The 21,617-nt window shown below is 41.9% G+C and overlaps 4 protein-coding genes and 1 non-coding gene across 6 annotated transcripts; 4 read left to right on the top strand and 1 right to left on the bottom strand.

Annotated features, from left to right (window-relative positions):
* Positions 1 to 120: 120 nt before the first annotated feature.
* On the top strand, positions 121 to 8,517 carry LOC129587578 (DNA ligase 4-like). Of its 2 annotated transcripts, none has more exons than XM_055481381.1 (16): positions 121 to 306; positions 2,362 to 2,740; positions 3,223 to 3,382; positions 3,468 to 3,643; positions 3,955 to 4,185; positions 4,558 to 4,671; positions 4,732 to 4,842; positions 5,296 to 5,402; positions 5,497 to 5,747; positions 6,165 to 6,462; positions 6,845 to 7,071; positions 7,163 to 7,373; positions 7,445 to 7,583; positions 7,704 to 7,792; positions 7,853 to 8,014; positions 8,075 to 8,517. In XM_055481381.1, exons 2-16 carry the CDS (start codon positions 2,387 to 2,389, stop codon positions 8,271 to 8,273), a joined length of 2,829 nt encoding a protein of 942 aa, XP_055337356.1. In that variant the 5' UTR covers positions 121 to 306; positions 2,362 to 2,386; the 3' UTR covers positions 8,274 to 8,517. The 2 variants fall into 2 exon arrangements, with proteins under 2 accessions (XP_055337356.1, XP_055337355.1); XM_055481380.1 differs by lacking the exon at positions 121 to 306 and adding an exon at positions 2,083 to 2,279.
* A 1,802-nt stretch (positions 8,518 to 10,319) lies between these two features.
* Positions 10,320 to 13,149, top strand: LOC129587577 (L-sorbosone dehydrogenase-like). Its single transcript, XM_055481379.1, has 3 exons — positions 10,320 to 11,152; positions 11,379 to 11,623; positions 12,354 to 13,149. The coding sequence occupies exons 1-3, from the start codon at positions 10,638 to 10,640 to the stop codon at positions 12,896 to 12,898; spliced, it is 1,305 nt and encodes a 434-aa protein (XP_055337354.1). The 5' UTR covers positions 10,320 to 10,637; the 3' UTR covers positions 12,899 to 13,149.
* A 585-nt stretch (positions 13,150 to 13,734) lies between these two features.
* LOC129587545 (uncharacterized) lies at positions 13,735 to 16,197 on the top strand. Its single transcript, XM_055481339.1, has 6 exons — positions 13,735 to 14,007; positions 14,085 to 14,206; positions 14,557 to 14,620; positions 14,807 to 15,069; positions 15,469 to 15,622; positions 15,710 to 16,197. The coding sequence occupies exons 1-6, from the start codon at positions 13,849 to 13,851 to the stop codon at positions 15,908 to 15,910; spliced, it is 963 nt and encodes a 320-aa protein (XP_055337314.1). The 5' UTR covers positions 13,735 to 13,848; the 3' UTR covers positions 15,911 to 16,197.
* Positions 16,198 to 18,442: 2,245 nt separating this feature from the next.
* On the top strand, positions 18,443 to 21,383 carry LOC129587592 (uncharacterized). The gene is made up of 3 exons (XM_055481399.1): positions 18,443 to 18,793; positions 20,023 to 20,376; positions 20,823 to 21,383. The coding sequence occupies exons 1-3, from the start codon at positions 18,539 to 18,541 to the stop codon at positions 20,946 to 20,948; spliced, it is 735 nt and encodes a 244-aa protein (XP_055337374.1). The 5' UTR covers positions 18,443 to 18,538; the 3' UTR covers positions 20,949 to 21,383.
* Positions 21,165 to 21,236, bottom strand: Trnaw-cca (transfer RNA tryptophan (anticodon CCA)). The gene has a single exon. It is a non-coding gene; the product is annotated as a tRNA-Trp (tRNA).
* Positions 21,384 to 21,617: the final 234 nt, after the last annotated feature.

Here is a 21,617-nt window from a genome sequence, read left to right as displayed (position 1 = left end):
TTGTATTTGATAATAATATTATTACGAATGCACCATAAAGTAGGCCAGGTACAGTACTACACTTTTACCTTTTACAGCGTACGTTTAACACTTGAAAAAATACTGTATGATTACCAGCATTCTGAATTCAGATGCACACATTCAAATGCACACACCATATCAAATTAACTTAGAATGGCTTTGTGGCTGATAAATCGGTTTGGATTATCCGCTTGCGGCAAATAAGTTCTGTTGTACTGTGCTTTAAGTTCTGCCACAAATATGGGCATGGAGCCAAAAGATTTTGGAGTGTTTCGGGACATATTTGTAAGTTCCGGTATATTAATTCGACAAATGGGCTAAGCACTCTTACAAGTTACAATCCCATGGTTTTGCTCTACTATCGCGAAGTAGATTTGCACAATTCGTATTAGCAAATTTTGTAATAGCGACCGCCTTTCCACGTGTCAAATCGGGTAAACTCGTAAGTAGTACTAAACGGATAAAGGTCATCGGATAAAGGTTCTCGGGAGTGTTCGCCCAGTTGCGTGACTTCACTAACAATGAAGCCGCCAGTTTAGTAAAGTAATACGTACAGTCAGACTTAAGAGAGTAAGTACTAATTTAGTAAGTTTGGTTGCAGAAAAAATTTGCCCAAGATGAACATGGGTCGATGACTTTTTGGTAATTTGTTGCAACAGCCCTTTTAACACTTCCTAATCTAATCTACCGCTGAATGGGAAACTAATAATTTTGCTTACTCCTTGTATTTTTGTAATTTTAGTCATCTTCTAACTCCTTTAACAGTGTGTTTAATTCTATATACAGCCCTGCCGGGCCAAGTTGGGGCAGTTTTTTCGAAAAATAACTACATGTCTGCCGTCAGTAAATAAATAAATATTTATTTTCAACTTTATTGCCGAAGGTGTTAGGCATCTTTTGGATTATAGGTCTCTTTGTTTAGAAGGTGCTTACAATCACAGTGAGGTGAAAACTAAAGTTGACCAACTTCAAAATACCACTAAACCCGTATGGAGTGACAGCTTCCCTCCCACTCATTATTTTTTTAAAAATTCCGTTGAAACCGTAGTCTAAAGGTGATAGACCAAAGTTGATCATCATTCAGTTCTCCTGTGGGAAGTGCTTGACAACAGGCGATTTCAGCCATAGCCTCTATGGCCTTTGCACTCCGTCGGCGAGCACCGTCAGAGTGAAGGGTGACCTTATCCTCGACCTCGCCGCGCAGCCGCAGAATGCCAGAGAGAGCCGTGTCCGATAAAATCTCGTTCCCAAAGCACTAAGCGTCAGCTCCATGTTTTCAATTCTTGTAAGAAGCCGAAGACACTCGTCTCCAACAAACTTCGCCAGCCATCTCAAGGTTTTGTTGCTACAGCTTTGCTGGTTTTTTCTTCCACAGTTCTGGCACTCCCAACTCCCCGCCTATGAGGCAGGAATTTCTCCGCGCATCAAAGTGGACTAACAGGACCCATGACTTACTCATAGAGAGTAATAGTTATAGGTCACCTCAATCTATGCGCTAGGCAACCACATTCCTCGTTAGGCCACTTTTAACATGCAAGTCTATGGGAGGTGTTCCTTGTTGTAAGGCTAAGTCAACAACCGATTGCTCAAGAATTTTGTTCTGACCCGTGACAAATACCTTATTGGTCACTCAACAGTTTGCAGAAAATCTCACGCAAAAATATCGATCGGTGAATTTGTTAGAGAGACAGTTGTAAGGATCCCTCAAAGGACTACTACCTCTCCCCCTAAATCAACCTTCGGCTCCCTACTGTCAAATCAAAAAACCCTGATTTTAGTGTTTTTGGATTGGCGATAAAAAGTTACACCGGAATAGTTTATACATAAAAACAAAGCAAATTATGGAAATATTTGCCAATTGTTTTACAAAAGTGCCCCAACTTGGCCCGGCAGGGCTGTATCTAGATCTACATACAGCGTACAGTCTGTAAGGTTCACTTGTAATAAAATTCTGCGGACGACACTCTCCTTCGGGATGCGGTGAGGGTATATAACGACATAAGTAAAGGTACGAGTATCGGAGTATGTAAAGTAAAGTATGTTTTCATGTTCCAACCTGTTTTGTATTTTGTCAACTTTACAAACATCCAGTTGTATACAAACCGAGTCATGCCCGTAAAACATCATAATAATTTACGTACAAATCGTAGAAAGCGTTTTTTTCTGATTTTCTATCGCGAAGATTTGTGGAAGTAGGAAGCTGAATGAATTCGATTTGATGCCAGAGTATAACGTAGGAGCTGTCTAATTGACGGATTGTAAGTGCTTGTACGAGTCTTTCACTCTTTCTAGTAAAATTGCGGGATCAGACTTACTTGAGCTGCATTCTCTACTCTCCAGAGAGCTGGTTATAAAAAGCAGAGCCATGGCAGCGACAGCGAAATCCTCCGTAGCTGACACTATTCAGTTTCGGGAACTGGCTGCACTATGCGACACATTGGCGAAGTTGCCCGTGAAGGAGAAGAAGCGCAGCACCCTCGCTCTGTTTCTCAAACGATGGCGAAACGAGTACGATCGTATCTATCCCAATCATCCGCAGCCACCCCCGGAGACGTTCTTTCCCTTTCTCCGTTTGCTGATGCCGTGGGCCGACAAGGAGCGACCCGTGTACGGGATCAAGGAGAACACGCTGGCCAGGTTGTACATCGAAGAACTGGGACTGACACCCAGTGGAGAACCGGCGCAGCAGTTACTGCACTGGAAGAAGAATAAACCCAGGGTAAGCGCGATCACCGTTTATGGCAGAGGGTAGTGAATTTGTGGTTGTTTATTAGCTTCCTTAGACTTTGGTTGCTGCATTTCAGCTTTCTGATATGATCGAATTCTGGACTATGCATTTATAAAATTTACAGGGTGTTCGAAATTTTTATGCGATTTTATAAATTAGCCAAGTTAGTTATAAATTGTTAGGCATTATTTAAGAATATAGTATGAAGGACGGCGAACCATAATAATTCTGCCATTGACCGACCGTTTTAATATCGGTGGAATGCAGTACGGTGGCTGCAAACTGCAAAGAACGTGACTTCCGAAAATCTCACACAATAAGTAGTTGATATATGTTTATATTGGAATGACTTGGTTTGCTTCGGATGTTAACCGTTGCAAATTTAAGATTTTGCTAATGCTAATTACTTTTTTTTTCTTGACTCTTGCGCATTGCACATTCTGGAGTATCACTTCTTAATATGATTGTCACAGAATGCCGGAAGTAAAGATGATGTGTCCGATTTTGCCGGAGTGGCTTATTATGTCCTGCAGAATCGTCTGCACAAAGAAGGAGAAATCAGTGTGGAAGCTGTAAATAATCACCTCAACAACATTGCGGAAGCGAATGCTATCGGCGGTCAGGAACGAAAAGGTAAAATGATTTACTATAAACTGAATTTTCCCGTGCGTTTATTTACTCTGCTATACCTGTTTTGATTAAATTTCCCGCACTTCAGATACGATAAAAATGTCTTTACATACATTGCTACGAAGAACGGATCCCTTGGAACAGAAATGGTTAATACGGATGATAATGAAGGATTTGAAGTTCGGAATGGGTGAAGATGCCATTTTGAATGTTTTCCATCCGGATGCCAAGGATCTGTACGATGTTACCAGCAGCATCTCCACGGTAATCGGTGAATGATTAAAAGATCTGGAATTATTTCTACGCTGTTGTATATTCCTGATAAATTCGCATTGGCAGAAATTACGTATATCCACCGCCCGTAACTAAAATGGACCATCCTTTATGCATTTTCGTAGGGTTTCAGCGCCGTTATTCAATATACGTATAGATTTGGCCGCTTAGTTTGTGTAAATTTATTAAACGACCATCGTTCGTTTGGGTTGATGCTCTGTCGTTATAACTACGGGCTGTGGACATATGTATAGTACTAACAGCAGGCGTCGCGCATTATAGTTATTTTCTGTTGAAATTAGGTTTGTACAAAATTGCACGATCCCACGCTTCGCCTAAGTGAAATTGAAGTGTCCCTCTTCGCTCCTGTGCGACCTATGCTGGCGGAAACATGGAATCCTGAAAAACTGCGAAGTGCGCTGAAAGGCGGAGTCTATTATGCGGAAATCAAGTATGACGGCGACCGCTGTCAGATCCATAAAAACGGAAAAGAATTTCGCTATTTTTCTCGAGGCGGAAACGACAATACAAACGTAAAGATGCTAAAGAAACTCCTAAATTGATTTTTGATTTATTTGATGCGATGGTTCAGTAAAAAATAGTGGGAAAGCTTGGAAAGTTTCTGTGTATGTACATGTACAGAGTATTTAAAAGCTTGCATTATCATTTATTCGTACCGGAACGAGACAATTTTGCAATAATATTTTGAATGAGTTGATATCGTTATTTTTGCCCACAACAGCAGCGGTTATGCCATATGATTTGTAGTAAAATGGAACCGACAGCGATTGTCTAAGTTCGGTTATGCTGCACAATTACGAGAAGCAAACAAAGTGTGGTAGCAAACAAAGTTGGTTAGATTTCGTGTGTGCTCTTTATTCAGTGATTTTATTATTGTATTTCAGGTTTTGGGATCATCGGCGTCTGAAGGTACATTGACGCAGCACATTGCTGACTGTTTTCGCCCAGATCTGGATAATTTCATTATCGATGGGGAAATTGTAGCGTACGGATTGAAGGTATTTTCAGATGTAATTGCACTGAATTTTCGTAACCGGTATATCGAACGATCGCTACAGGAAAAGTGCATCTGTACCAAAGCGGAAAGCTACTCGATAAAAAACCTTACGGGCGAGACTGGATATCAAGTGTGCTTCGTAGCCTTTGATGTGTTGCTCACCAATAATAAGGTCAGTACAGATCCGTATTCGTGATCCCTTGTCTTTTCGATATTGATATTTCATAACGTTAATTTTATACCTGTTTTTGTATTAAAGAAATAGAAGATTTATGGGAATAAATGCCGTGAACTACTCTCTGCAGCCGTGAACTTATCAGTTTTTTTTCGTGACAAGTCAAAAGTAAACTCTGTAAAATGTTTGCTTTACAAAGCAAGCATACAAATCGGATACAAATAGATCTTGTATCGGATACAAATTGGTCAGAATTGCATAAGTTACTTACGTTGCCCCAAAACTGTACTCAAGGGGTTGGCCCTTGAGTACAGTTTTGGTTGCCCACAGTGATGCCTTTCTTTACCACAATTTTCCTTGTTTGTGCTGAAGTTAGGCATACGGTTTGCTGCTTTGAAAACACTTAATAAGTCTTTCTTTTCACCGTGCGGTAACGCTTGAACGTTGTAGACAGTAACTGCCCTTCCTCTACGCCAACGTGTAGAAATATTGAAGGACATGTTCCAAGAGGACGAAGGACGCTTGTATTTAGCAAGGCGGAAAGAGGTGTCCACACCGTAGGTATTTTTAAGCTGGTTGTAAGCTGCTTTTGCCTTTAATTCTCGTTCGGTTTGCTTAAAAACTCCTGGTGATTATGTGTGACCTTTTCAGAGATGAATGTTATGAGTTTCTTAACGAAGCCATTGATCGGAACGAGGAGGGTATTATGCTAAAAGATCCCAGCTCCGTGTATAAGCCCAACGCACGGAGCGCTGGCTGGTGGAAAGTGAAGCCGGAGTATGTGGACAGCTTGTCCGATCAACTAGATGTACTGGTTGTCGGTGCTTATTACGGTACGGGACGCCGCAGTGCAGGGCCTTCGCATTTTCTGCTCGCTGTCGCGCAGGATCCTGAAACTCCCGGTGGGTCACAAATTCACATTGTTTTCACCTTTCCGATTTCGGTCAATTCCTCTAATGTTTCATTGTTTCGATTTCAGAGTTTTGATTGATTTATTTTTCATATATTATTTTTATTTTTTAAGTGTGTAGCATCAGTCATTACGTAGCATCAGGGATTCAAATTGGTACATTGGTCTAACTTTTTTCAGTTACGTACGTAGTTTACGGGTGGCTGCGCCTGCTAAAACATCATCTAGATGAAATACCCCTTCTAATTAACGCAGGAAGGAACAACTTTAAACTGTAATTATCGAAAAAAAATTCATTTGTATTTGTAACTTTATATTTTTATTGAGCGTCAGATAGTATTAACGGCAGTTAGAAAGTACTGGATCAAATTATTTTCAGGAACATGTGAAAAATTAGTTCGTTCTGTAGGCGAAAAGCCGACAAAGTTCCTCTCATTTTCCAAAGTGGGCAGCGGTTATACATACAAAGAACTGGATGAGATGGGCGCCCGATTGAATCCGCATTTCAAGAAATGGACGAAAACCAGTAAACCGGAATATCTACAATTGGCGCCAGGAGAGAAGAATCGAGCGGATTTATGGGTTGAACCGGAGAATTCTTTTATCGTGACGGTCAGTGCAGCGCAGGTGCTGGATTCGGATCAGTTTGCCACGAAATGCACATTGCGCTTCCCACGAATGAAGGAGCCACGTTATGATAAGCCATGGTATGTGTATTGTGCGTGAGAACTCCGTTTTTACTCCGATTTTGCTTGATTGGTGTAGCTTTATCTACGAACATACTTTTTCTGCTACTCAGCAGGCACGGTTGATTATTTGCTGTTTTGGACGGCAAGATTGAAGTTTTTGTTAAAATTAGGTACTTACAGTAACTGATCAGATTGTTGGATCGGTGAGTGCTTGTTGCACGCTGTGTGCGTAGTACGGTGGCTTTCATCCTTGTTTTCTGCTTTCAGAGAGAAAGCTGTTTATGGAGAATTTAGAGAAAGTGTTTATAGCATAAATTTGTGCTCGCTCGTGTCTTTTTCTTCCGTATTGGTGGTCTGCGATCTGGTCGTATTCCTTTAAAACTCGTATATTATTTGTCAGGTTCGAGTGTCTGACCGTTTCCCAACTCCAGAAACTGAAAGAAGAGACGAGTGGACGCTTGGGTGGTCGTAATATTACCGACGAGGATGTGGGCGATGGAGCAGGGAAGAAGCGTCCCCGTGTTAACAAAACAGTAATACGTCTAGCCGAACAATTCCGTCCAGCTGATCTCGCGGAAATTCAAGCGGAAAGCGGAATATTCACCGGCAAGTCCTTTTATGTTGCCGGTAAGTTAGCGTTGGGAGGTTTTTGTGAAAGGAAAAAACGAGGCGTATCTATCTTTTTTTGCACGCACGACATCGTACGGTATGTTTTTAGATGGAGATGAGCTACATAGTAAACAGGATCTCGAGCGGATTATTGCAGAGAACGGTGGTACCTGTGTACAGAGTCCCGATACAGGAACATTCTGTATCGTCTGTCGGAAACTGACCATACATGTGAGAAACGCAATCAGGCGGCTGCCTGTTGATGTTGTTTATCCTTCCTGGATTGTTCGATGTGTACAAGAAAAAAAGTTGTGTGTTTGGTAAGATTAATGCAGATTGTGTGTGCATCAGGTTTATCCTAATTTCGGTAGTGTTTTTGATTGTCGTACAGGCAAGCCAGTGATCTCTTGCATGCCAAACCCGCAACGAAGAATTTGATTAATTCAGCTTTCGACGACTGGGGTGATAGCTATACGGAAGATGTGACGGTGGAGCAAGTAGAAAATTTATTCACTACTCTTTTGGGAAAAGTAAGTACATGTCTGTAATCTAATTGTTTTAAATTTGTCGTGGCTTCTGTTGATAATTCTGCGCGTATTGTAACTGTCTCTTTCTAAGGAGTACAACCTGAGGTCGAACTTTTTAAACAGGTAGAGCCGATTGAAAGAGACGTCCTGGCGGAATTTGAGCAAGAATATTTTCCCGGTGTAAAATTGCCCGGAATTTTCCGTTTAATCAAGTAAATCACCTTTCTGCTTTCCCATAACCCTTCCATTCATCTATAAAATGCATATTGCAGTGCACACATCGACAAATTTCAAGAATTCAATGATGAAAGTACTCCCAGTGCGACGAAGACTATCCTTGGCGTTGCTGGAGATTTAATTGAGATTCTCGGTGGAGAAATCAGTGATGAGCTGTCTGGCAAGCACATCAGCCATGTTGTCGTTGCTGCTAACGGGTCAGTGAGCGAGGGAAATCGTCGATTAAAACATCTTCATTGCGTTTTGCTTGTTTGTAGATCTTCAGGAAGGTTAGAGAGGCTAAAGGCCGCTAATCACAGTCGAAAGAGAAAATTCCACATTGTTACGGAGAAATGGGTGTTTGACAGCATTTCTCGTGAAAAAATCCTGGATGAAAAGGGTTATGTCGTCCGTGATTATGTGCAGAGGCCGGCGCCCGTACAACAATCTGCCTTCGATGGCCTCTTTGATGTTTGATGTAATACAGTTTGTTTTACGTGCCCGGAGCAGTCTTATTGTTTTTTTTTCAGAAGTTTTCGCTGCACCCTACTAGTCTATGATTTTGTATTCCGTTCGAAATGCAGCTAAATTGAGTTTTAGGTTTTTTTGTGTGAATATACCAGATTTTTTAAGGTTTTTATTGAGTGAATGGCAGATGATACCACCATGTTCCAAGTAAATCTGTCAGATTGTTTTGAGTGCCTTTTGTAATAAAACAAGTCAATAATGCGGGCGGCTCGCCCCATATAAATCTACGTATGTATATACGCTCTACACAACGGGACTCGGCGCCGGCATTTTATTCCACTGATCAGAGGAGCTCCCTCTGCGCTAGCACAACCGACACCATATATACTGCCACAGCGCAGCGCAGCTGCGCAAAAATCAATGCTCTGACATCACACATCCAGATCGTTCTGGATACTTCCAGAGCGCACGTCAGTCATACACTGATCATGCGTACAGCGCGTGCACATGCATACAGCCTGTATGTGGGAGATATCCCACATACTTCCCCCTTTCTAAACCGACACGTATAACAGTAGTCACACATCAGAAGAAAAATCGATGACAGTAAAACACTGCAAGTTAAGGAAATATCTACGATTGCTCGCACATCCAGGAAACGCAGAGGGGTTATTGATTTTTGTAGAGAGTAGTTCTTGGAAAGCAGATCATCGTCACATGGGAATCCGTTTAAAAACAGGCAGGCATTTTCTTAGCAGTAGAAGCATTGCATCGTCAATGTTCCATTTCCCCACAGGCCGAACTGGCTACATAAGCTATCAGGCTACGAAAGCAACTCGGGCTACACAGGCTTAATCAAATCAATGGCTTCCATACTTCGTCAATGTCTGCATATGGGAAAATTCATAGGCTTCCTACATGTGGCTGCTTCATGTCCTGGCTTGCGGCAATTGTAACATGAACGTGCGTGAAAGCGATGGTGTTTCTTTGGTGTTTTCTGGGACGTGTTGACGTGTGAGTCTTGTCCTGGTATAGCATGTAGTTTGATCGCATTAAAATTATATGGGGTTGGGCATACAGCATGGATTTGTTGAACAGGAAAGAATAATCTTGGTCGTGAATAAGGTGGGATGGAATTCAGCTCAAAAGTCAGCTGTTGAACAAAGGTGTTGATGGAGTCAGGCAAATTAGCAAAAAATGTTGGTTTCAGCTGTTCTGGCAGATAGTCGAAGAGAAAAGATAATAAATCTTGAAACGTTGGATTAGGTGTGGTTGATTTCAAGTAGCAGTGGATTTCTTGTACGTATTGCTCAGGTGACAAAGATTTGGCATCCATGTTGATGGTCAAATGTTATGAAAGGTCACATTTATTCGTATAAATTTCTCAATTGATTTTAAGGTAATAGAGTTAAATAACAGTTCACTAAAATACGTTTAGTACATTTAGTAAAAGGTCAAGAAAAACGATGGAATTTCTGATCAGCATATGCAGGTGATGGAATTAGAATCATGCGTTGGTGAAATCCCGATGAAATATCGCGTTAGGTAGAATAACTACACACCGCAGAATGTATTCAGGCGGTAACAATCTTGTGTTGGCAGAATTCAGAAAAGATGGTGTAGATTCGTAATGGGCTCGTACTGGGGCGAGCCACCACACAAAAAAAACTTCAGATAAAAAATATGAAAGGTCAGAGGAAAATTGATGTTAACATAGATCTCAACCACGCTCTGCTACCAATTTGCGGGCGGCTCGCCCCATATAAATCTACGTATGTATATACGCTCTACACAACGGGACTCGGCGCCGGCATTTTATTCCACTGATCAGAGGAGCTCCCTCTGCGCTAGCACAACCGACACCATATATACTGCCACAGCGCAGCGCAGCTGCGCAAAAATCAATGCTCTGACATCACACATCCAGATCGTTCTGGATACTTCCAGAGCGCACGTCAGTCATACACTGATCATGCGTACAGCGCGTGCACATGCATACAGCCTGTATGTGGGAGATATCCCACAATAAGCTCAGGTTTTTATTGTGCTTTATGGCGGTTTTTTATGGCGCAGCTCTAGGCTTTGCTTTAGCAAGCCACTTTATAAAAACCGGATTTAAACCGCTGACTTTGGCGTATATTAACGGCAGTTCCCGAAGTTTGTTATTAGCGTACGGCTGCATGCCGTAGACTGCACAGCAGTATTGTGTCCAGTCATCTTCGAGAAACTTGCGTAAGTTCTTACGGATGTTGATATGCTTTACCACATGTTTTGTGCAACACTGATATTTTTCCGCTGTTTATAAGTTTTCGTCAGCATCAGTATATCGGATATTTGAAGTCGAGCTTGCTGTTATTACTTATAATTTGTACAATGTTCAGTCGACGTTGGTTATCGGTATCAGTGGTATTTGCTACAATATCATTGATAATCGCTCAGGGACGACAAACACCGTGTTTAACCGGTCGCGACGCGATTAGCGGGGATTGGAGGACAGACGCCCCGGGAGTATGCCGGCACATTACCGTAGCTGATCTGCCGGCTCCTTTTTCCACGAATTCCGTGGATAATGGTCCGCGGTTAGTCCGGCGTCCGCAGAATGCCTGGCCGAAAGTCCCACAGGGCTTCCAAGTGCAGGAATATGTCACGGGGTTGAATAATAATCGTTTGCTACGCACGGCGCCGAACGGGGATGTTTTTGTGGCGGAAAGCCAGCCGGGACAGATTCGGGTGATTCGTTATAATGACGGTGCAGTGCGGCCGGAAGTGATTAAAATCTTCGCTACCGGATTGGAGCAGCCGTTTGGGATTGCTTTTTATCCGCCGGGTAACGATCCACAGTGGATGTATGTGGCCAATACCGGCAGTGTGGTGAGATTTCCCTACAGGTAAGAAGGGTATGCGCTTTTACGTTTTGCTATCCGTTGTTCATATAAAAGCAATGCAACGTTTACACATTTTCGAGTCTTGAAATCATTACCGTGTAAAAAAATATTACTACATACCTGATTGATTACTCGTACAGGTATTATTAAATTTCACATTGCTTTTTGAATTGCATGTTACCAAAATCTTTCAGTACTCATTTTTATCACGTTGAAAATGCACTTTTAGAAATGGAGATTTGCAAGCCCGAGCCGCACCGCAGATGATCGTGCCGGATATTCCCAGCGGGGGGCGGTTACGCGGCGGTGGACATTGGACACGCGATATTGTTTTCTCGCAAGATGGTACCAAAATGTACGTTTCGGTGGGATCCCACTCCAACGTCTTCGAGAATCCCCGCGAAGACGAGACGAAGCGTGCGAATATCTTGGAATACAATCCTGACGGAACCGGTTTCCGGATTTACGCTTCCGGTATGGTACTGCACCTCTGTACATCGTAAATCTTTTGGTACTTATCTACTTTTGGTACTTTTGGTACTTATTTGTATCTTTTGGTACTTTTGGTACTATAAATCTTTTGGTACTTGTCTTACGTATTTAACGTCCATTTATCACAGGAAATAATAATAATAATAATATAATAATTTATAATAATTTTCTTTGTGAGTCTGTGACCAATAAAATTCGTTGTTGGCGCAATGTTTTCGTTGATTTATGTCAGGAAAGTTATTACTTCCTAAAGTAGTTCGCTTGATTTCTTCTGGTTTCTTATTCCTTTGAGGAAGACTGGCAGAAATATCAATAGCTGCAGGGTCGGCATGGATTAGTCATAGTTCAACACTTCAGACTACACTTACAAATCATTTTTTTGACATATTTTATTGTGGTTCTGATTTGTTACCATTATCAGGAGCGAAAGTTGGCCAATTTCCCATTGCAGCTCAACTACTGCGTACAGTTCAACTACTGCGTACACACGATACTCATGGAATGAACGTTTAATGCAAAGGATTTCGTGACAAATAAGTTCCGTAACACACGTACAAACGTATAAACACACGTATATTATCGAATCCTAGCTGTAAACTGCAACGTAAAGTATAACTGTACTCTGTATTAATCGTAAAAGCAGTTATAAAGGCGACGATAAATTTACTTATATCCTAACTGCTCTAAAGCGTTTTGTGCCATCTTAATGCAGGAATCCGCAACCCAGTCGGTATTGCTATTAGCCCGACCACCGGCGAACTGTGGACATCCGTTAACGAGCGCGACGAACTGGGTGACCTTCTGCCACCGGACTACATCACCCGTGTACAGAACAACGGTTTCTACGGCTGGCCGTGGTACTACATCGGTCCACATCAGGATCCCCGGCATGCCGGTAAACATCCCGAACTGCAGAACAGCGTCATCGTCCCGGATGTCCTCCTGCAGTCACATTCCGCCTCGCTGCAACTGACCTTCTACAACGGCACGATGTTCCCCAAGGAGTTTGTCGGCGACATCTTCGCCGCCGAGCACGGCTCCTGGAACCGCGCCCATCGGACCGGCTATAAGGTCATCCGGGTGCCGGTGCGCGGGGGCCAGCCGACCGGGGAGTATGAGGATTTTATGACCGGCATGGTGACTTCGGACGCCAATGTGTGGGGGCGGCCGGTGGGCGTGACTGTGGCGCGGGATGGGGCGCTGCTGGTGTCGGATGACGGGTCGGGGACGATCTGGAGGGTGTCATACACCCAGTAGACTAACTGCAGTACATACTGGTATAGTTGGTGCGATGACAAAAATTACCGGCAGACGTAAGATTCTGCGGCATTGTTACGCTCGGTGTCGCATACAACGATCTGGTTGGTCGGGCTTTTTTGCGTACTGACGACGATACTGTACCGTTTAAGATGGTGAAAGAAAGTTTCCACCCGGTAGCCGATTCTGTCAGATTGTGCTTCGAAGTGACTGCATGGTGCATGATAAAGTCATTAAATGGATGACGATGACGTTCAGTTATTATTTTATAGCGCGGTACTAGGAAAAATATTTGTTACGATTTTTCTCTTTTCTTTGTGACGGTACGAACGGTTTGGGTTAGATAACAAATAACGACAACGAAACAAGTCCCATAAATATCCCCCTTACGGAGCCAAAAAATTATTGCCTGCCGCAGAGCGCTGCAGTGCCGCCGCCTCGCTAAGGAGGGCGTTCGCCCCTGGTTAGCCAGTTTTCTGGACTGTCCAGATACGGGTTTGTCCCGAAAAACAATAGCGAAAAGTGTAAAATCCAAAAATCTATCTGAAAGTCCTCACCGGACTCGATAAAACCAAAGAAAGAAGCGAAAGGTACGGTATTAATTTGCTGCAGTGTAACTGCGAATAGCGATTGCTGAATAAACAGTTTTCAGCTTCAAGTAATGACCACTGTCCATCACAAAATGTAAATTGAAAGTTTAACCTGATACACACCAAACTCGCACACGTGCTCGTACAACCCATCGTGCTGGCTGTTTAATTTATATCAGTACAGTACTACTGGTGATCATATCAGTACCGATGGTAAAAGCCAGATAAAACCGCGATGGCGATGTGTGCAGCCTGATAAGAAACGGTGCAGGTCCTTCTGTTGTGCATAGCAATTTCCAATTTGCTGGCATCATTTCGTGCGATATCTTCTTTTCTTGGTTTCACACGAATCTTCGCACAATGTCAGCCTCGAACGGGAGTACAGAGCACGTCCCCGTGCTGGATTTCGGGATATACAATGAGGCCGATGGGCAGGTGAAACTAGGCGAGCAGATCGCACATGTGCTGAAAACGTCGGGCTTCATGTACGTTAAGAACCATGGAATCCCTCAGGAAACGGTACAGACTACGCAGACGCGATGGAGTAAGAGCCATGCTGGCAACGCAACTTTACGCTCTGTCTCTTTGTGGTGCAGATTGATAAAGTCTTCAACAGCTCCAAGAAGGTCTTCTCCCTGCCACCGGACATAAAAGCCAAGAAGCCTCGTTCGTCTAAATTCGAGCCCAGCTGTGGATATGTGGCCATGGGATCAGAAAAGTAAGTTTTGTACAAGATGCAAATTAAATACAAACGTTTTCTGTGTAAAAAAATTTTGCTAAGTTACGGGTTACCTATTGATACTTTTGTTTGCAGTAATAATAACTCTCATATTTTAAGTTCTTTTAACAAGTTTCAGTAAGCCTGAATTATGTACGTCTTATCGTCTTATGGTAACCATAAAGAATTTAACTTACTGGCTGCTTTTGTGCTTTGCGTCTGCAGTATAGAACTGGTAAAAACTGATACTGTAGCTCAAATTGCCGTAGCTTTTGATAATTTTTATTCGTTTTTAGAGAAGCGAGTTTTTACAGTGTGAGTAAGTGTGTTTTTGCTTTTTTTTTGTATAGGTTAGACGAAGCGCGAAGGGATGAAATTCGGGAAGCCTATAACTACATTCCCTATAACGACGAGGTACAACACTCCTTAAATAATATAATATTTTAAAGCTATATCTATATCGTAGTTTAACTGATAATGAACCAACCATAGTACGAATATTTATTTTTTTATTTGTCAACCATAGTACGAATATTTTATTCCGTATTCTGGTGTCTAAATGTTCAGCGTGACATGCAATGGTTACACTTTTCTGAGCAGCGCCTTCCAGAGGAAGTGCCCGAATTCGGACCGGCCTGCAAATCGCTGTTCTGGGAATCGTGGAATTTCTCCAAGAAACTTCTGGAGTGTCTGGCGCAGGGCTTGCATCAGCCGCGCAAAACCATTTTTGCCGATGATTCCCATCAGTATATCGGCCGACCGGGCAATTTCACCACGCTGCGCATCCACAATTACCCGGCACGCGACATGTCCAAAGCGGAAGCTGACCATTTGACGCGCTGTGGCGCCCACACGGATTACGGGTAAAACTGGCAAATTTACTATCGCCGCTATACTGTTGCACATTTTCCTAGTTTTTTTAAAATAATGATTGATCCTGAGCAGACGTTTTTGTGGTTAGTAAAGTTAAACATTACGAGATTTTCAGTGAATGCATGGGCTTTGTACTTAAGCTTTAATTTTTTCTGAATTAAGCATTCATTTTTGTTTTGGTATGTACGAGTATAAATTTGCCATTATATCTGTGTTGTTTGGTTTAGGTTTTTTTTAATCCTTTTATGTAGTGCAAGAGTGTCGTGTGCGTGACCGACGTACGCGTTTTGGATCGGTGTTTACGTTTTCCCTGCAGTACACTGATTTGCAGCGGTAATCGGGTTCTTGCATTTCGAAACTGGATTTGCATTCTTGAATGTATGTTGTAGGACTTTGACAGTGTTGTTCCAAGATGATGTTGGCGGACTGGAAGTGGAAACCACCCAGGGCGCCTTCATCCCGGCACCGCCTATCCCGGGCACCCTGGTGATTAATATTGGGGATATTATGCAGCGCTGGACGTGTGATAAACTCCGTTCAACGGTAATTTTTTCCAGTGGTGGACACTACAGTTTTGCGTCGTACTATAGTCACAAACATGTTGCGAGTGAAATCCTCCTTTGAATTTAGGTACACGCGGTGACCTTTAGTGAGCAGAATCGTCATCGTGACCGGCAGTCGATCGCCTTCTTCCTGCATCCGGATGACGCTTATATGGTAGAGTGCTTAGATGGCAGCACAAAGTATCCGCCCATCTCCGGCAAGAATTATCTCCAGGAGCGCATGTTCGCTTCCTTCACTAACTACTTCGGACAAGGCCAGAACGCCTAATTACAAGAAGCGAACTGCATGGCGCAAGAGATGTGTTGTTTGGTTCCTACCTGCTGGCTGCTGTCAGTGTGTTTCGCTTTACGATTTTCGACTTTTCTTGCAGCGAATGCAGAGCTCACGTTTTATTTAAAACTGAGATTAACTAAACAAACGTTAAAAGTTAAAACACGGGTTGACGTCTAAAATTGTGACTGTGAGTACATAATCAGCAGGTAGCCTTAGCGGGGCTGTGGTGTGTTTTCATTAGTTGTTCACAAAAACAATGAATAAATACTCACCTAAATAAATACTGCTATAAAACTATTTAGGTATTTATTATGTACGATTTTTACCGAATGTTGACAAGATTATAGAAACAAAAATAATTTCGACCCCGATAATTTCAGTTACCAGTAGAATGTTCTGATTCATTCCTTACGACGATACGAACGGTTTAACACTTCACTTTGTGAGCAAGCGGACGGTGACCTTGCACTACGATCATAATATTACGTAATTGATTAGTTAACGAAAATATGAAGCGTCCACTGTCCAGGAAGACGGAAACGGCTGATGGCGTCGGCAAAATTCTTTGAACAAACTGCTTGAAAATTTTAGAAGTATATCGTCCTTTGGCTGTATGTAGGAGGTATGTTGATACTACGCTTGTAGATTTGAAAAAATTCTCTGCAAGATCGATTACAAAAAGCGAAAACGAAAATATGTCCAGTAGAGGTACCCCTTGTCGAGCCACGTTAAAGTCGGCCTGCAGCAGAGCGCTGCAGTGCCACGGCCAATGGGGCGCTTGCGCCAAATTGCTGGCTATCCAGCTGATATAGGGGCTTTCCCCGTTTGAGGATTACCTCGTATGTTCAGATTGCCTGGAATTCCTGATATCAAACTGTAAATAAAACGTAAAATCCAAAAAATTCATAAGGTCCTCACCGGACTACAAAAAATCAAAGAAAGGGGCAAAATTTGATGGGACGGGAGGTTAAAACAAAGCAAGAAGTTTGATATCGTTCATACATTTACAGGTGTAAATATTGCATACAAATAAATATTGCATGTTGCCAGGTATAAATATGCAATATTTACAGGCGTATGTAAAGACTGCAGGATGGATATACTGTAACATGTAAGTTACTGCTGTGGTATACCCGACTCGTATGCAATGCAGCGCTGTTCTAATGTGATCGCCAACAATTAGTTAAAAAACCTTCATTACGGAATCGTTATTAGCGGTGGTTTGATAAGCGACAGCAATCTCCACAGGAATTCTTCAGGGACTTCCAGCCGACTTCTTGAGTTACTGTATATACATAATTTTACGTAGCGGGTCTTTCCTTTTTATATAGCATTTATTTTGAGTGCGCAGTGCTTGTAGATGCGCACAAAACCATAACGGTATAATAACTTCAATAAGTTGAACGCTATGCAGTTTGAGTCATGTCTTATCGGTACTACACGGTGGAAGATTGTTGTTTACCTTTTGACCAGAGAGCAAAAAGATCTCTTGTAGGAGCCACTTAAAACAATAGCCAATGTGAAGAGGTTCAACAGGTCACCCACCTGCTTTGTTACCGAATGTCTGTCACACATCGAGCGCCGCTGTGTATACGTAGCGTTGCGGCTACTTAAACCAGATACATATGTGATTAACGATAAGCTGTTTAATCGGAACTTGATACGGAATTGATAAACAAGTGTCTATCGGTGAAAACTTGTGGATGTGTAGATTTGCAACGAATTATGCATAATTACGTATTGTATGTGACTATGTGTGGTGTCCACCAACCGACGCGGAAGTGTTAACCAAACTGGATAGTCTGTTAAAAACGCTTTATGTAAACGTTTCATTTTCACACATGGGCGCAACCTCAAAACTGACACCGATAAACTCTATTATATTTTCTCTGTATAGTTCTGAGATTTAATGTTAATTACAAATAACTATAACACTGAACAATCCACCGAACAATTCAACCGTGTTAACAATTTTTGGTAACCGGATTATAGTTTTGACATACAAAAAATTAAAACATTTAATATAGAGCAAGAAATTAAGCTATGATTGGGTCACCATACGCGATTAATTTACAGCAATTCATACGAAACGATGGAATCAGTGGCATATCCGAATTAGATGCCAAGTTGATAATGGATATATAAATTATCAACAGTTGGCCGAAAAACAAAAATGTATGAGATCTTTAAAATTTTTTGGGTGAAATTTTATATCCTGTGACATTGCGCATATGCTGACAGTTTGTTCGAACCACCCTGTACCGCCGTCCACCACAGCCACTTTTGATGGTCATACCGTGAGTGAGTCACGGCGCAAATATCAAATATCACCCATTTCATATTATTTAGTACACAACAGTGGTCAGTGTCAACGAGCGAATGGGACTGGCTACACCACCGATTACTGCATACACCAGCCGTACGCATATCTCACGTATATAATATTGGATAGAGCGAAATATAAACTAAATTGCCTGACAAGTGTTTATCGATATATCCGGTCTTGATATTTAGCCTGACAATAAACAGTACACCGATACACATATATGTACAGGATCTAACTATACATTTCCGCATTTTTTTCTTGGCCTGCTGCCGCACACGTGGGTCAAGTGCGGAAATATGCGGCTAACACGCAGTATCCTGCGCGGATACTGTCTGGGATGGACACTGTTATTAGCCGTCCATGTGCCGCTGACACAATGGGATTATAAACGACTGCGCTTTGTGGAAGATAAGGGTCTTGTGAAAACCGGCTTCAGGAAAGGGGAGAAACTGGCTAAATTCAAGGATAAACAACGTTCCGCGGAGGTGAACCATTCCAGTGATAATCAGCTGGATAATTTTCTGGATTACGACCTCATTGAAGTATTTCGGGTATGTGACCTTTATGTTTCTTGTAGTGATTTTTGCTTTTGCAAATGTTTTTGTGTTGTTTATATCGTACTCGCGGTAAACTGACGTAGAAACGGATTTTCCCTTGAAATGTAGGAAAGGTTAACTGATTGTTGACGATGCTGTTGAATGTTGCTATCTTAAACGGTTTAAATTAAGCTACTTGATGATAGTCACTTGATTGACCTGTGTAGTGGGGGACTGCCTTGAATTAAACATTAACTGGGTTATTTTCAGGCAGAAGATGCTTGATGTTGTTAATTAAAACTTAATGCAGGACAAACATGTATTAAGAAATATGGGAAAGAACTGCTCTATCGAATATGTACGAGCTTATGTGCTCCGATTTCGTCGGTCTGGATTATTTTCCCCTGAAATCTAGGTGGTTTATTTTTAGTGCAATTTGAGATGTAAACTAAAATTAACCTGGCGACAGTAGGAATCGAGTGTCAGCGCACGGAGGCCTTACCGGCTGCAGATTATTGTGGCAGCCCCTATGCACCTTACCTCCAGGCTGTTTACACCTATGACCATAGGCGCTTTATAGATAGTAAAATTAATTTTGTAAAAGATATGGTTAAAAATAAATGCTTTTGGCCTCGCCTAGGTCAAGGAGCGGCAAATATCAAGATTACTTAATTAAAGTTTTTCTATGCCTTTGGCAGAGACATTACAGTATTTCTGGACAAAGGTTCAAATTTTTTTAACGAGCAGTAGATATTATTGGGAAAGAGAAACAAAATTTAGGTCTAATTTTGTAATCTGAACTAAGCACAACTCGTACAGGTACATCCATTCCCCCTTACATTCCCTTTTACTCTTTAATAATTTTTAGCCAAATCTATTTAGATCCAGTAGGCAGTTGTACATATAATTAGCGATTCCTTTGGTTTTCGTTCTAATCCTGAGCATATTATTCACGAGTGTTAAAAACTGAAATACGGTACACATTTTTCTTCGTTAGCACCATACTGTACAATATGCGAACACGAAACCGTTTCTCGAGTTCGTGTTTCCGAATTATTAGTTTTTTTACACTTTATCTAATTTAGTTGAGAATGTTTTTGTGACGAGTATAATAATAGTTAACACGATTGAAGACTCGAAAATATTGATATTCTTTGCTTAGTCGTACCACGGTGTAGTCGTACCATTATTTTATAAATGGTCTCATAAAATTAATTGTAAATCGATAAATGTATCGATTACAGACAGATGCGGTGGCCAGTGCGGAAGACGGCATGGGATTCTTGGCCGTGGGTGGCCGGCACTGTCCAGGAGAGTGTATTCGCGGCTTATCGGGTCTGTGTATCTGTCCGCCGGCAACCGCCGCGACGCCGCCGGCGAAGACGCCGGACAGCGCCGGCACGGCTCGTGTTGCTAATAAGACATCGAGCGACGTTACCACATCCGGCGGGGAGTCCTCGCCCACGGCAACTTCACCCCGGTCCGGTCGTCACAATAACCAGCTCGTCCATCTTGACGCCATGACCGACAGCCTGTCGGCGTCATCGATGACCACATCGCGCAATCGGCGCCGGTATAAGCGCGACGATGAAGATGAGGTAAACGTTTATATATACGCTCAAGTTATCGATGCCTTTCGATAGTCGTTCAGTATAAATCGCGATTAAAATGATAATAAAAGGTGACCGGAAACTGCACAATTATTCAGCTTCGCTAGTAATTTTGTTTTCAAATTTGCAGTTTCCTCTTTAAATAGAATATTACACTTTAATATTTAGAATATTAGTTTTGATATAAGAAAATAGAACATATATACGAGTATATTCAACCATATTCTGCAATGAAAAAACGGAGTAGCGTTTTGGAAACCAGCTTCATTGTTCGGGAACAGTGCTCTGGGTTTAGCCAAAATAATATATTGTGCAATTAGCCTAAATAATATATTGTCTTCCTGCGAGCTTTGATTATGGTTTTGATGTTTTAATAGTGTTTACAGTTTGCATAATTATTATACATGTCTTCACCTCTCACTGTATCTTTGCAGGAAGATCACAAGCTGTGTAAATGCCGGCGCTGTACGAAGCTGTTCAAACGCACTTTATACTGCCGGGTTTTTCCATGCTATCAGAAGAAATGTAAAAGCGGCGAATGGAGGGAACCGCATCATTAACCATCCACAAGCGGTTATCCAACCCGTCCCACTGGATTGTGGGATGTAATTTTAACTATTTTTATTTTTATACTGAGGTTTTTAATTAATATTTTGGACGTTGTACATGATTGTCGCCTGTGTAATTTTCCGCTGGATATAAACGACCCATTTGCCTCAACCGAACACTGCGTAGCTGATTTCGCTGCTGGGTAACCCTATGGAAAAGAAAAAACTGGGAACTCAAGGGACTTGAACCCTTAACCTTTCGATCTGGAGTCGAACGCGCTACCATTGCGCCAGAGCTCCTTTGTTCGATTACGTAATAATGACGCATGCAACAGACGTCACGCTTAGTCAGAACTGGCGGTTTTCTAGTGGTTAGTACTTTCTCATCAAAAAGGTCACAACGCGTTGTTCTCTAATTGCCGCCAAACCAACACCTTTGCAAATTGTTTACTGTAGCAGATGTTGTTAACCACCGGAAAGTGAAATAAATTGGAAATAAATAATTATAATCTACTGTGCAGAGTCTGGAAAGTAAAAGGTTGTCTTCCTGTAACAGTACGTGGGCGCACTATTGATACAGTTGAAAGTTTAATTTAGAACAAGAAATACAAATTACAATCTTTTGTATGTATATGAATTATGAATGTGTGATCTACTGTGATTATATTTTGTAAAATTATT

Source organism: Paramacrobiotus metropolitanus, unplaced genomic scaffold, assembly GCF_019649055.1.
Source record: "Paramacrobiotus metropolitanus isolate TYO unplaced genomic scaffold, Prichtersi_v1.0 Parri_scaffold0000025, whole genome shotgun sequence".
NCBI lineage: Eukaryota > Metazoa > Tardigrada > Eutardigrada > Parachela > Macrobiotidae > Paramacrobiotus > Paramacrobiotus metropolitanus.
Note: the sequence above shows the minus strand (reverse complement) of the source record. Positions and strands in the feature narration are given on the sequence as shown.

Excerpts from the sequence above, each read along its gene's own strand:
- LOC129587578 (XM_055481381.1), top strand. The coding sequence starts at position 2,387 with ATGGCAGCGACAGCGAAATCCTCCGTAGCTGACACTATTCAGTTTCGG. Across the intron at positions 2,741-3,222 it reads GGAAGAAGAATAAACCCAGG|AATGCCGGAAGTAAAGATGA; the intron begins GTAAGCGCGATC and ends TGATTGTCACAG. Across the intron at positions 8,015-8,074 it reads GTTGTCGTTGCTGCTAACGG|ATCTTCAGGAAGGTTAGAGA; the intron begins GTCAGTGAGCGA and ends GCTTGTTTGTAG.
- LOC129587577 (XM_055481379.1), top strand. The coding sequence starts at position 10,638 with ATGTTCAGTCGACGTTGGTTATCGGTATCAGTGGTATTTGCTACAATA. Across the intron at positions 11,153-11,378 it reads GTGGTGAGATTTCCCTACAG|AAATGGAGATTTGCAAGCCC; the intron begins GTAAGAAGGGTA and ends ATGCACTTTTAG. Across the intron at positions 11,624-12,353 it reads TTTCCGGATTTACGCTTCCG|GAATCCGCAACCCAGTCGGT; the intron begins GTATGGTACTGC and ends ATCTTAATGCAG.
- LOC129587545 (XM_055481339.1), top strand. The coding sequence starts at position 13,849 with ATGTCAGCCTCGAACGGGAGTACAGAGCACGTCCCCGTGCTGGATTTC. Across the intron at positions 14,008-14,084 it reads ATGGAATCCCTCAGGAAACG|ATTGATAAAGTCTTCAACAG; the intron begins GTACAGACTACG and ends TTTGTGGTGCAG. Across the intron at positions 15,070-15,468 it reads GGCGCCCACACGGATTACGG|GACTTTGACAGTGTTGTTCC; the intron begins GTAAAACTGGCA and ends TGTATGTTGTAG.
- LOC129587592 (XM_055481399.1), top strand. The coding sequence starts at position 18,539 with ATGCGGCTAACACGCAGTATCCTGCGCGGATACTGTCTGGGATGGACA. Across the intron at positions 18,794-20,022 it reads ACCTCATTGAAGTATTTCGG|ACAGATGCGGTGGCCAGTGC; the intron begins GTATGTGACCTT and ends TATCGATTACAG. Across the intron at positions 20,377-20,822 it reads AGCGCGACGATGAAGATGAG|GAAGATCACAAGCTGTGTAA; the intron begins GTAAACGTTTAT and ends GTATCTTTGCAG.